This window comes from Argopecten irradians, chromosome 10 (assembly GCF_041381155.1).
Source record: "Argopecten irradians isolate NY chromosome 10, Ai_NY, whole genome shotgun sequence".
In the NCBI taxonomy this organism is placed as follows: Eukaryota; Metazoa; Mollusca; class Bivalvia; order Pectinida; family Pectinidae; genus Argopecten; species Argopecten irradians.
This window is the reverse complement of record NC_091143.1, coordinates 31796846-31811236: the sequence shown is the minus strand read 5'-3', so window position 1 is coordinate 31811236 and position 14391 is coordinate 31796846. Positions and strand designations below refer to the sequence as shown.

Genomic DNA, 14391 nt, shown 5'->3' with positions numbered 1-14391 from the left:
TTCCTCGAAACACGATATTATTTGAGGAATTCAAATTTAAGGAAGTGTTTTTAATATCATATTCTGGAATTATCTAGTCCCTATACGAATATTTGCTATAAAACGGATGTGAAAAATGTTGAGCAATATATTTTATTGGTTCATTTAACATTATATATACTAAATCTGATTGAAATACAGATCACAAAGTGATAATGAGAATCTGTATTTTAATCAGATTGGCTTTAGCTACGCTATTTCGCAATATTTTTCAAATTTTCTGCCAAATTCTGTCTCCTTTAACTATTGGACAATTGGGACAGAAAGTAAATCCTAACACTATCTGCAGATTAAATAGTTTAGAATTGGCAGCAAGTCAATGTAGGCGTGGGTCCTTGTTATCACATCTTGACACAAAGCAAATATTCCGTAGTTATATACGGCCAACCGATAGCCTACTAACCAATGTCCCGAGATGTAAAACAGTATATGGCATATTTAGAAATCGTGTTAAAGAGACACATACCAAACGAAACACGTTGCATATATAAAAGTGTCTTAAAAAATCCAGATTTTAGCACATAAAACATAACCCCATCGAATAGCATTTACAGATATTAAGAATGAGAACACAATTGAACAAGCTTGTAATATGCACTTTATCTGAAACTTACTTAAAATAATGAGTGAACGTGGTTCTATGTTCTGTAATGTTAATGGTATGAAATGAATGAAGTTTGTGACTTTAGTGAGAGCTATGTAGGGATATTACACATTTAACATTCGGCGCCACTCTTGGCTGCCTTTGAAAAAAGGGTATGGTGCCTTTAATTTTATGTGGGATGGGCTACTCCTCGGGTCTAAAATTATCAATATACTCTATTAAGGAATAATCGCCTGTTTAATCCCCCCTCTGTAGAACTGAATTATACTCCAACAGCTTTATTCCCTCAATGCTAAGAGAATTTAATCAAACAGATATAGAACTCATATTTAATAATTCATTAGAACAATTTAAAAAAGTATCAAAATTGATAATGATATTTCTAAAACAGAAATTTCTAATATTTTTAAATATCATGGTGACCGTAAATATAACGTTATTCTGTGACAGCTACGAAACCATGCAAGTAATTTAAACTCTGATCTTTATCATGATCATTTAAGAGAATCTCCAGCCTGTTCCTGTTATTATACCAATGAAAATTCATATCACTTTTTCTTTGACTGTAGGCACTTCTATGAACAGAGAGCAGTTCTTATACAGGGAATAAATAACTTAGGTTTACCAGATAATCATAATCATTTAAACATTCAAACACTATTAGATGGATGTAAATTTTGCAATAATGATATTAACAAAGATATTTTACAATGCGTGATTGAATATATATGCCATACTAAAAGATTTGATTTTTGATAAACATATTTTATATACATGTATCATAGCCCTCTGCATATATAAGCAAATAATAACAAGTAACAAGTACCTATATCTAATTACTTGATAGTCAAAATACTATCTAGCAGTGCAATTAAACATCTAAACTATTGTATATGTTAATAGTTATTTCTAATTTACTCTAAACTATCCTGGCTGGATGGATACTGAATATTGTTTATCGAATATTGAGAATCTTTGATACTATAATAATTATCTAATTGAATATTCAAACTATGTACATATTAGAACCATAAATGTTGGTTAACTCCAATTGTATAAAAAAATGCATTCAATCTCGTACCATTTTTTTCTATTAAACTGAAGACAAAATGATCATACATATTCCAAAGGGATGGGTCATTGTGCATACGCACAGGGACTTTTTGGCCTAATATCTCATGGTGTGTATGTATGTTAGTCTGTCAATAAATGAGCATGATTCTTATCCCTATCCAAAAACGATAATCACTAGGAATATGAAATCCAAATAACTAAACTTGTTCTGAAACATTTTCTATTAAAAATAAAATTCGAGTTACCCCCCTTTAATTAGTAATTATTAATATTATTATCACTATACTGTAACGAATTCAATTTATTTGTATATATAAATATATGTATTAATGAATTGCAGAATGAATTCATGTTTATACTTTCAAATAAGATCTGGAGATGACTTAAATAGGCGTTGCCTGTTGTCCGATCCTATTGATGTACATAATATCAATAAAATATGGTTGAAATTGAAAATCAATATACTCTATACTAGCTATCTATAATTACTAACATACCCTGTTGTCTAGTGTGATTGATATAGCACTATAACAAGACAAGGATTCCACTAGTTTTGAAGACACAACACGAACATACCGCAGTCTCCCAAAACATCCATCGCGCACTTCATACACACAACACACCACATATATGGGAGGTCGTCTATACATGACCCTGGCTGTTTGTTTATTTGTTCGATTCCATTAACGTCCGATTAACACCTAGTGTCATGTTAGGACATACTCCCATGTATGATGTGTATTGCGTGTATGAAGTGCGAAGTGCGTGTTTTGGGAGACTGTGGTATATTCGTGTTGTCACTGCTTGTATAGTGGAACTATTTCCTTTTTATAGTGCTATATTACTGAGGCATGCCGCCGAAGACACCAAGCAACATACTCCACCCGGTCACATTATACTAACAGCGGGCGAGTCAGTCGTCCCACTCCCTGTTTACTGAGCGCTAAGCAGGAGAAGAAACTACCACTATTATAGACTTTGGTGTGTCTCAGCCAGGGGACAGAACCAAGAGCTTTCTTCAGAAGGGCGAATGCTCAACTCAAGGTCAAAAGTGAGGCGGTTCCAATGGAGGCATAAGGAAAGATAAAGTCAGTTTGGAAGAAGAGAAAAGATAAGATCCTAAATTTAGTCGCCTTTTACGATCATTCAATAGGGGCAGCAGGTACAATTCTAACCCCTCTACCTGCAGGTCAGGACCCTGGCTGTTTATAGGGGGTAATTTAATCAAACAAAAAATTGTTAATCATTTTGTATTTTCGAAAGCCATTTATGTTTAATGACATTGTTGCCAAAAAAACGTAACATCCGGGGCAATTAGGTCTTCTTTTTTATTGTTTCATGTCGTCGTGCAACTTCATATAATTATGATATATTTCAATCTGATAAAAATACAGATCCTTATAACCACTCCGTTCAATTGAAGTGATAATAAGGATCTGTATTTTAATCAGATTGGATAGATTTAATTTGGATTTGAATAATAATTTCGTTTGGTTTATCGTTTTGATGCCACATGTTTTTGTTTATATATTAGCTATGTTGAGTTTGAATTCTGCGTTCGGGTCTATAATGTAATCATCCTTTTGCAGGAATTATGGGCTGTACTGAAGAGAAATAACTACATGTTCTTTTTCACGGATCGAACAGAGCACACTATTGAAACAGTAAGTAAATGTATTCAATATAGTTTGTGCTTTTAAACATTTCTATTACCATTTCTGCATTAGTAGAAAGATTATTGTAGGAAATAACCTTTTCGATTTTGGGAAGTACACCGGCCTTATTTGTGTTCCAAATGTACTACGTTTTGACCTTATTTTTGTTCAAAAGCTGTGGCTAATTCGTGATTCTACATGCATACAGATTAAAGTAATAATTTTCCATACGATTGTCTTTTTTATTATCGATGTCCCTTCACACGTATACGGAGAGGACATCTATAGTTGACCTTAGATATTAATGATAGTAACATAAAACCAAAATCCTTTGTCAGAAACATTTACTCATTGATTAATTAATTTATCATCAATTAACTGAAGAAAGTTGCAATTAACCAAAAGTAACCAAAAGTAACTTACCACCATTATTACCATTGAGTTTGAGCTTCTTATTCTACTTTAAGTTAAACATATCAAAAGTAATTAATTACATCCCGAAAAAATTCTGTGGCACTATATCCTTCATAAATGAAGTACTGATTGCGCATGCACCAAAGGCAAAATAAATCATTCTACATTATTTTTTGTGGAGCATCTTTAACACTTCGTATGCGGAACATAATTTCCAATTTGTGTTTATCAAAAACAAAATATTTATTTTCTGTAAATGAGTGTTTAACAGCAGTAATATACATTTACAGCCATAATATTTAGGTAAATGAATTAAACATATAACAACAATATGAAATTTATATAAATAAAATACAGTGTATGCCTACTACACTGTATCTGTTTAAACAACAATAGGAGTAATTTTAAAATGACATCGTGTATAGAAGTGGCATTCTATCGTCTTTTACCCGTAGGATTTGAGAAGATTTGATGTTATTTTTATAAACCAATAGTCATTCTATACTTGTTATCAAGTTGAAGTTAGAAGTTTATTTCACATATAACAAATGCTTAAGATGGCAATATAATACATTTAACAGTTTAACAAGGATGTGATGAGTCTATTTTCAAACCAGGAAGTTTTGAAGAAGATTAAAATATTTTCTTATATCGTGAACAGAAATCAATAGTATCAAAAACTTAAAACTGAAAATACGAAATTATTGATAAGACAACCCTACTGGGAGCACATCCAACATAAATGCGCCTATTTCGTTTAGAGTTACGCTCGTGTAATTTTATTGACTGGATTAAGGATCTACGTTTTTATCTGGAATGTGAAGGTATGTTAGATATATACGTGTCATTATGTCATTGAGCTATTGAAATATGACTTAATATACGCTAAATAGAACTTTTGTGTTATGGGTTATGTAAGATGTTTGATTACTGAATGACAGTGTTAGGGGAGCTGAACCTTAGTATTTGGTTTGTGCGACATGTAAGACAATCATTTAAGATTGGGGAGTGATATGATTCAAAACAATAGCCTTTATATAGATTTTAAGAAAGACAATTATCTACCCTGGCTGTAATTAGGACAATGCAACCAACCAACCGTATGCAGAACTTTGAATAACCTTTGTTTTGAAAATGTACATACGTTGAAATAGAAAGAATCAAATAAATTGATAAATAAGTTTGAAATTCATTGTTATACTGTAAACATACTTAATTGTCGTAATTAACACAAATAACTATATTGACAGGTAAACGTTCTGAAAAATTCTCACAGTCACCCCATACTGATTATGTGAATAATAATATTCATAATATACAATTAGCAAAATCTTATTTTAGTGTTATTTGATTGAAGTTATCTTATTGTTCGTAATGGGGAAAGAGAGCAAAGGGCAAGCATGTAAACGCGATTCATTAATGAGAAAAAATATGTAAAACGAATCAAACAACCAATTATATTGGTTGGACACTAACTAAATTATATAATATATCAAATGATATTAAATAATATTTAAAATTTTGATAAGCTAAACCCAATTACAACATGCATGTTTATGAATGTGGTCAAATGCTAACTTGTAATTATGAAGTCGTTGTGTATAAACATGCAAAATACAATTATAAAAACATTTCTTGTCAAGGTGATATATGTTAATTGCTGTTATCTGACATTTCATTTTGCGTATTACCCAGTCAACGTTTTATATTTTATCAAAATATGAAATGTCATAAGACAGTTGGTTGAAATCATTGATATTTTGGTATTATTACATTTGATTCTTTTACAGCATATCGGGAAGCTACCTATTAATGTTCACACCGTGTTTACAAGAAGAGAGAAGGAAGAGAAGAAATATGGCGGCTACATCTTCACAATATTTGCAAGAGATAAAAGTATTAACATTGAGTCGAATGTCAAGTTTAAGGTAAAGCATTTACGTTTTAAATGTAATTTGGAATGATATTATTTTCCGATTCTTCATAGGATACACAAATTTATCGTCTTCACTATCATTTTATTATATAATTTATATGAATCAAACAAAAAATAAATGTTCATGTATTTCGATTCGTTCTTACGTTTAAAATGTGTTTAGGTTTGTGTGTTTCGTGGTTTCTTCTATTTGTTCACACAAAGTCTGTATTTGATTGTAAAGGAACACGGACCTAAACCCTGTTCATTAGACCATATAAGATAGAAGACCATCTAGCAAGAAACCTAACTTGGCGTTAAAAATACAGAATAAACAAAAGAGAAAACTTCTGTTAAAATAAGATTTTTATTTTTTTTACAAAAGAGTGTTTACGTAATTGCCCGAGCTTCAGAGCCGTAGATACAATTGTTTGAAGGCTAAATATTTATCCTGATGTATGCTTTTGTGTCAGCTAGACCTAAACCAGCAAATGTGAATCATTTCTGATGGCATTTCTGTCATAATTCAATTTTATCTGGAATGTAAATAAAATTTCTTAGAAATTACGAATCTGGAAAATAACAGAACTGATGTTTAATTTATGAATCTTTCTAACACCGTATTTGTAATTACGAAAAAAATAAATGTATTATGTATAAACCTAGTATAAAATAATACAGTATATTCCATCTGAATTATGTACACTTGTCTTATGAGAATTAAGCCTAATTGACGCACAAATTAACTTCCATGTAGGTCGAAGACAATTGACTAATGAGACTAATTATATATAAAACATTTTGAATGCGCACGCCTCGATGAGATAGTTTCCAGCCTTATAAACAAATCGGTCTGAAAGTAAATGTTATAGCTAATGCTATGTTGATCGGCGTCTTAGAATAAATGTTTCCGTGGTGTAGCATTGAGTATGTACGAAAGGCTTCAAAAAACACACTCATCCAAGTCGCATGAAAGGCCCGTACTAGTGGATTGACAAGTCCCCGAAGAACGGAATAAGTAGTTGTATGCCATTGTAAGGTTATTTGATCACAACAAAGGCATTATATGTTTCAGACAAATAAGAAATCCATTATGGAGCAGTGGCGAGGCTACATTTCAATTCTAGCGAAGGTAAAGCGACTGACTTTTTCTCAGTCTTACGTAAATAAGGATGATAAAATAATATTTATCGTTTGATTCAATACTGATGTTTTTCATTTAAAATGTTGATAACCTTCGAATTTTTGCATGTACAAAATCCCGTTATATTATTTATAACTAAGAAACTAATATGAAAACCATTGGTTGTAACTTGCAATGTGGTGTGTTACAAAAGAGGTAGTCTTGATCTGAAACTGTTATTTCTATTACTAAAGAGGTATCTTAATCTGAAACTGTTAATTCTTAACAGGATATGATACCGCACGACCTTGACCTCCCGACAGATACTATTCAGGAAATGGATTTTGTACTTGCGGAATTAAGGCGGTCCACTAGAGAACCAGGAGTTCAGAGGAGCGAGCGATCTCGTTTTAGTATTGACAGCGGAATCACTCATGATTCAGTCAGCAGTGTAACTGTAACTACGCAACGCACTTCCGCTTCCGGAGGATCAGGCGGAAGCGGAGGGAGCTCAGCTCCAAGTATTGATGGGCGTAGTGGGAAGGTAAAGACACGCAAATATCTTGCATTACGATTCCATAGTGGAACTAAATATGATGATAAATCTTTATGACTATTTTTATTTTTTATTTGTAATCCTTGTCGAATGAAAAAAAAATTACAAACAAAAAAATACCATTCCTATTTTATTATCGTTCCAGAGACACAAATTCTCAAATAATCCTGAAGGGGATGATGTGTATCCCAGCTGGTTTATTTCTGACTGTTCTCGCGACAAAGCGATGAATATATTCACAAAAGTAGGTACCCGATATGGGAATACGTTGATGAGGGAGAGTGCCCAGGCGGCGTCCCATGGAACCTACGTCATCAGTTATTGTTCCAGTGCTAAGGACAGGTAAGCGTTTATCAGTATTGCTGTCTCTTAGAATCCAAGTTACACAAATTGTACACACAATAATATGAGGAAGTGAATGAATTTGACTTCGCATCTGACCATTACTCCTTTTGGTCGCGGGTTGAGGGGGTGTTGTCAAGTGCCTTTCGTGGCATGGATAATTGCAAAGGACACAGCACCACCACCACCACCATCCCAAAACCAAGACTCACTTACCTCAAGCAGCACATTGCACAGCACACGGAGAGAATACCTCCTAAATGATCTTAGTTATTAAAGTATTCCGTCTTTGCATATTACAGAGTTAGTTCCCTTGCGGGTAGGTAGCGATTGTTACGTCATGGTTTTGTGAGCGCAATTCACGTCATTTTCTCCGAAACGCAAGACGTTACGCTCCCAAACACATGACTTTAAAGTCAATACCTACCCGCAAGTGCAGATAACTCTGTAATATGCAAATTCGGAATATAGCATTAACAAAATCAGCCATGTGATTGGTATAGGCATTTGTTTTCATTATATCTTGAGCAAACAAATAATTGTTGGATATATCTCCAACAAGGTAATTATTCATATTTCTTGAATATCTTGCTTATTTCATTTCTCTGTTACTATAATTGATAAATAATACGAATGCTTTAAATTGTAATAAATTGAATAGACATATGACTTTATTGTTAATTAGATTCCTCTGTTTTGTTCAGAATTCCCGTATGTGATCACTTTAAAGTACTAAGAACGCGTGCGGGATTTAGAATCGACGTCGAGGAAAAGGTAAAAGCGAAAAAGTTAAACGCATGATTGTGTTGAATTGATCTTCATGAATGCATTTCAACGATTGCATGGAAAGTTATGTAAAAAATAGTTTATATAAGTATGAATAATGTTGTATTCACGCTATGCTGCAATAATCATTCGTTTATTTGTAAATCTGTTAGAGTAGATGCACGTGCATCTTTACATATTACATTACTAATTATAATGTATATATATATGTTTGCTCTAACAGTTCTTTTTTTATGATATTAAATATTCTTCTGCTTCCAGCACCCTGACATGACGAATCTAACAGACGTTATGATGTTTTTCATCAAACTGAATGGTGCTGATCGTACGCAATCCCTGACCACTAACGATCTCACTCTACTGGGACTGGTAGATTCAGGATACGCCACGTATCTGCCCGACAAAGGTAAACGTCTCCAACAAACGTTTACTTACTCGTATTTCTCTTTATCCAGCTTTATCTTAGATTTTTTTGTTTTGTTATAGCATACAAAAGTAAAGCAATATCAAAAAGTTTGTTCGAGCTGAAGCCATTTGAATGACAGCTTTTGTTGTGTATTCACCCGGGCATAAAGAACCGCTAGAATGTCATGGACAGTTAATAATCCACAGACTGTAGATTAAGACGAATATTTTCTGATTGATACATGCATATCAACATATTAAAAACCAATGACTTATTTTTGTTGTTGTGTTTCATAAGTTGACCAACCACCACGGCATAGCGCGGCTATACCACGAAACATCCAATTTAGGGAGGATCGAGATAGGCAGAATTCGGAACCACCACCAGGTTTGTGTTTCCTTATTATTTTGTATATATCTGTTTCAATTGCATATATATATTGGATAAGTCGTAAATTTTGCAGTTTTTATAATAAAACTAAACTTGAATGTAGAATATGCAAATAATATATTTGGCAATTTTTTAATACTAACACTAATCTTGTATGTTAAATTATTCATATTATTTATTTTCAATAGCATATTTATTTTGATGTTTAAACAGGTATAAAACTTATTCAATTTAAAAATTAGTATCATTCATTTAAGCTACGTTTGCTATTTTTGATTCAGCATAACGATTTTTACAAATGTAATGCAAAATTGCATCTGTCAAATAATATTATATCTAAAATGTTTAGGCAAAGTAAAACGACGCGGTGAGTATTTGATGACGTACATCTTATATAACTAATACCCGGATACAACAAATTATGTCAAGAGGTCGTGGTAACATATTTAAAATATTTCGCTTAAATATTTAAAGGCCATCAATGTAAACCATTGATCTGACCTCGTTTTGATATTATTCTACAAACGCTTATCACTAGATTAAAACCATATCACAATTCTTAATATGGTCAAACTGACCACTTGTGATAAAGATAAACTATAGATTGATAAAATTAATGGCTTAAAGTGGTGATTTACAAACAATCCGATATGTCGTTATAAAGTGGACAACTTTGGGTGACCCAGGAATGTGCCGAAGAAAAGCATTCGATTTGTTTTATAACATACAAAATTTAAATCGTGAAGTTTATATGAGATTACTCATCTTGTTTTGAATTCTAACTTTAATTATACAACCGGTTATTCCTTGTTAATACCCCATACTCATTACTTACACATAACACCACTTCTAGTGCACATTCTTTTCTGATCATCAAATTACTACTATTTACGGTACAGAAACATTTACTGTGGCCTGAAGTAATTTGGAGTAATTGTTTCAATTCGCATAGGAGTATCACGATAAGTGTATTCCTAAATATATATAAAAATATTGATTATAATAACCGACTAATACCGTTGGTAAGTTATGCTATTCTTAAATCAAATTCATCATGTATAATAACCACTGGGATAATTAAGACCATTCATCTATGCTTCACAGCTATAAGCTTGTATTTTGCATATTAAGTATACTCTCTGGATAGGTTTCAGTGTAAGTCCAAGTCACGTTTTAATAACCTTGACCGTTTTGGAAATGTGTGCTTCTTATGGTTTTTGAGAGTCAATTTTGTACTCTTTCTTTACTTTACAAAGACGGCAGTGCGACGGCAGTTTTAGCTTATCGAGTAATTTTTTTTGTGCTAAAAAATGTGGATGGTTCAGTTTGACAAAAAAACAACATATACTTAATTATGAAATCATAACCAAATTACATTAGTTAGTAGTTATTGATTGTTAAACACAAAATTGCGATGGTGCAAAAAAACAAGCACACTGACCCACGTATTTATGACTGTTGGAAAGTTATTGAAAAAAGTAAGTCACCAGAAACAAGTTTAATCTGTCATAAATGATAAAACATAGGATCAAAATGGATGGCATTCTGCGCAAATCGAAATGGAGTGTTTGTGTGTAATTTATATTTTGTTCGAAGAAACATGCATTTGCGGTCCTACTGGTCAACTTTTTGACAATATTGCTTTAGCTTGTCATGTGTGTGATGAAAAAAATTATGAAAATAGATAAGAGACTACACCATATTTTATTCACACTAACGCAAATTTAAGCAGACTGAATCAAATCTGAGGCCCATTATCTCCTTTACTGGATTATGAAGTATAATACGTATCGGCTAATAATGTAAATTGATGGTAGCACATATTCAAGTTATCCAACAAACCAATAGTACGTACTATTGTACGTTTTGCACGCTTTAATTTATAGCTATTTATAGTATCGCACCCCAAAAGCATAGCGACAATCTTTGATAGTTTGGAACAAATTCCTATAACATTATCTTCGGGGAAGTCGCTCTCCTAATAAATAAAACAAACTAACAAAAATTAATAAATACGTATTAAAAAATATAACATATTTGGTAAATTTCATTTGATACTTGAACAGACAAATCGTTCATATAAGAAATAGATGTTCTATCAATAGGACTTATTCTTTAAAAGCTAACTTTCGATGTTATATAACTTTTTTTTGCTATAAATAATATATATATCTGATATCATATCAAACTGATTATATGTAACGTAACGTGACAGTGAACTACGGTTAACGCTAGGCAACTATTCAGTTTGCGGTCATATTTCACAATTAGTTTCATTTCCTGCTTTTATTATTACAATGGAATGAAAGTAAAATACTTTATCGACATCAATATTCGATTTTTTTTGTATTTTCTCGTGATTTCATGTGGTTATCAGCTTATTAATATGGACCATTGAGTATTGTTGCGTTGCTGTCCAACACTTGGTTAGAAATAAAATATTAACATTTCAATGTCATCCATATTGTTTGTATTCCTTTCGAATGAAGATATATGACACCAAGATTGTTTATATATGAAAAACAGGCACAACCACGTCAGTTGTCTATTATTTTTTTTATTATCAGTTAATAAGGTCCTTGTGATTTCGACTGAGTAGCTACTTGTTTCAATTAAAGATTACGACTATGAAGCCCCGGTTTCTAATCCTCGGCCAAAAACCGTAACGGGAGCCACATTGCAAAATGAGATGAAAAAGTATAATATGGATCAAGGACAAACGAGAGGTTTGTTTTATTTAATAGCAATATGAATATGTATTTTGTGTAGTTTATACGCATAGAACTTGTGTAAATGTATGCATACACGTAAAAGTATATCCTTATATTTTAATATATACACAAGCAACGAGGTTATGGGGTAGTCATGTTTTAGGATGTCCAAATGTTAAGCTGTCTGTCCGTCTGTAGAGACAACAATCGATCCACTTCTTAACTCCATACTCCGTTCGTCTGTTTGTCTGTCTGAAGACACAACTTAGTTTAAGAGGAGTTTGCCGAACAATCTGACAAATTTTGATAAAATTTGGTACACAGACTCCTGATATAGGGTTCCCAATGTCCCATATTACTAATTAAAAGACCTAATTAGCCCGCGCGGGGGATATTATTCTGCCACTCTGGCGACAGTTCTACTTTTGTTTTTTTAGAGGAGGGGGTTGTGAAAATGGGTATAAGATTGCCTCCTAGAGAACAACTATAGTTTCAGATTTTAAAAGTAACGTACATTGTAAGCTGCATTACATTTTAGTATTTTCCTATTTTGCACATCGGCACTTATACCCATTTTACACATCAATATCGTTTTATTATCGCGTAAAGAAAAAATGAACATAATATAGAATATTAACAACCGATTAAAGTGCACATGGTATTAGTACCTTAAGGATTTTTTTCATGTTATATTTGTGTTGCATCGATTCTAATGAAACTAAAACTAACAACAATCACGAACAAATGCAACAGTAGAATGTATGAAATTGATATGTTCATTTGTCTTATATTGACAAAGCTATTGTTCCAGAATCTTTAAGTGAACTTTCCACTTGCTACCAAGGGATTGTTTTTGTTAATAAGTATTAATCATTTTATTGAAACATAAGGGGTCAACATTCAGCAGTCCCACACCAAATTACAACACAATTGTGAGTTGAACTAAGAACCGTCAATACCGCATGTTTACATGATCTTGATATGAAAAAGCGATGCTAAGGAGGCCATCATTCATACGAGTCAAGAAACGTAATCGGTTAGAAAAGAAAATCGTTATGGGGATGATACGCAATACATACACACGGGGAAAACGATTAAAATATCAGACAAATAATTTCATGCTTTTCGTCAGAAACAAACGTTCGCTTCATCGTATTACTTTACTAAGTTATTTTCATGCTAGGGGGATTTATAAATATTTTGATTAACAGTTTGCTTTGATTAATATGTTGCTAACTATTAACGATAGCTAGATTAGTTTATATATTTATGCAATCACGTAATTTGCACCATAGAGCCAGTCCATAGCAACAGACACTTTCACCCAGACATGAAAGGTAGCAATACGGTCGCTCCAATGCGAAGGGGTGGCCGTTCTGAGTTGCCCAAGCATACAAGAGTAAGCATGCCAGACCCGACACAGCTTAAACAATCACCCCAGTCTGCAGGTAGGTGTTTTGCACAAACGAATGATGTTTTGATAAGTGGAAAGTCAATATATATTACTTTAAATAGTTGCTTGCAATACCATACAATGTTCGATTACGTACACTGTGTAGTTTTTTTTTTAGCTCAATCTGGTCTGAAGGTCCAAGGGTGAGCTTATGCCATACCGTCTGCGGTCCGTGCGTCTCGACGTCGTTCCGTCGTCCGTCGTCCGTCGTCGGCGTCCGTCCGTCGTCGTCCGTCAACAATACGACTTTTCTCCATAACCGCTGGTGGGATTTCAACAAAAATTTGACGATTGTAGCAACCTTAATGGGGCTACTGAACTGTTGTACAAATGAGTGGGAGTGCTAGGACCCCCCAAGGGGCTGAGGGGGCGGGGCCAAAAGGGGTTTGGGCTATTTCCATATAAACGACTTTCTTCTCTGAATACAAGATCATGGATGATCGCATCCATACTGCAAATGGTAGCCTCCTTATCGGGTGGAGTTTCAAAATTGTACAAAATGTATGGGGCTGACCCCAGCTCGGGGGCCTAGCGGGGAGGTGGCCAAAAGGGTCAATATATGGCATATATTCCCAATCTTTAACGCCATCTCTCTGAAAACAAGCATGGGATCGTGCATCCCATATGTGCAATGGTAGCAATCCCTTATATAGGGTTGAGGATTCAAAAATTGTAAAATTGATGGGGGCTGCGTGCCCGGTGGGCCTGAGGAGGAGATAGAGTCAAATGGGGTCAATTTTGGCTATTTCCATATAACGACTTCTTCTCTGAAACTAAGCATGAGATAGCACTCATAATGCAATGGTAGTATCGTTATAGGGTGGGGATTAAAAATTGTACAAATGATGTGGCTGACCCCCCGGGGGCCTGAGGGGCGGGTCAAAAAAGGGGTCAATTTGGCTATTTCCATATAAAACAACTTC

General features: G+C 33.5%; 1 protein-coding gene across 25 annotated transcripts in view; it reads left to right on the top strand.

The window, feature by feature from the left end:
- LOC138333659 (uncharacterized) overlaps positions 1 to 14391 on the top strand; it is a 44959-nt gene that overhangs the window by 14589 nt on the left and 15979 nt on the right. For 20 of the 25 annotated variants that reach the window (XR_011210016.1, XR_011210015.1, XM_069282174.1 and 17 more), the window contains exons 2-12: positions 3307 to 3381; positions 5577 to 5714; positions 6777 to 6833; positions 7114 to 7368; positions 7526 to 7722; positions 8427 to 8496; positions 8770 to 8914; positions 9212 to 9301; positions 9654 to 9671; positions 11923 to 12030; positions 13311 to 13463. Coding sequence is in view for 23 of the 25 variants with exons in the window: in XM_069282174.1 (XP_069138275.1) it covers positions 3307 to 3381; positions 5577 to 5714; positions 6777 to 6833; positions 7114 to 7368; positions 7526 to 7722; positions 8427 to 8496; positions 8770 to 8914; positions 9212 to 9301; positions 9654 to 9671; positions 11923 to 12030; positions 13311 to 13463 (1306 nt within the window). In the remaining 2 variants the exon portion in view is untranslated. Of the gene's footprint in view, positions 1 to 3306; positions 3382 to 4448; positions 4611 to 5576; positions 5715 to 6776; positions 6834 to 7113; positions 7369 to 7525; positions 7723 to 8426; positions 8497 to 8769; positions 8915 to 9211; positions 9302 to 9653; positions 9672 to 11922; positions 12031 to 13310; positions 13464 to 14391 lie in introns of those variants that run through there. The other 5 variants (XM_069282179.1, XM_069282168.1, XM_069282165.1 and 2 more) reach the window with 5 other exon arrangements.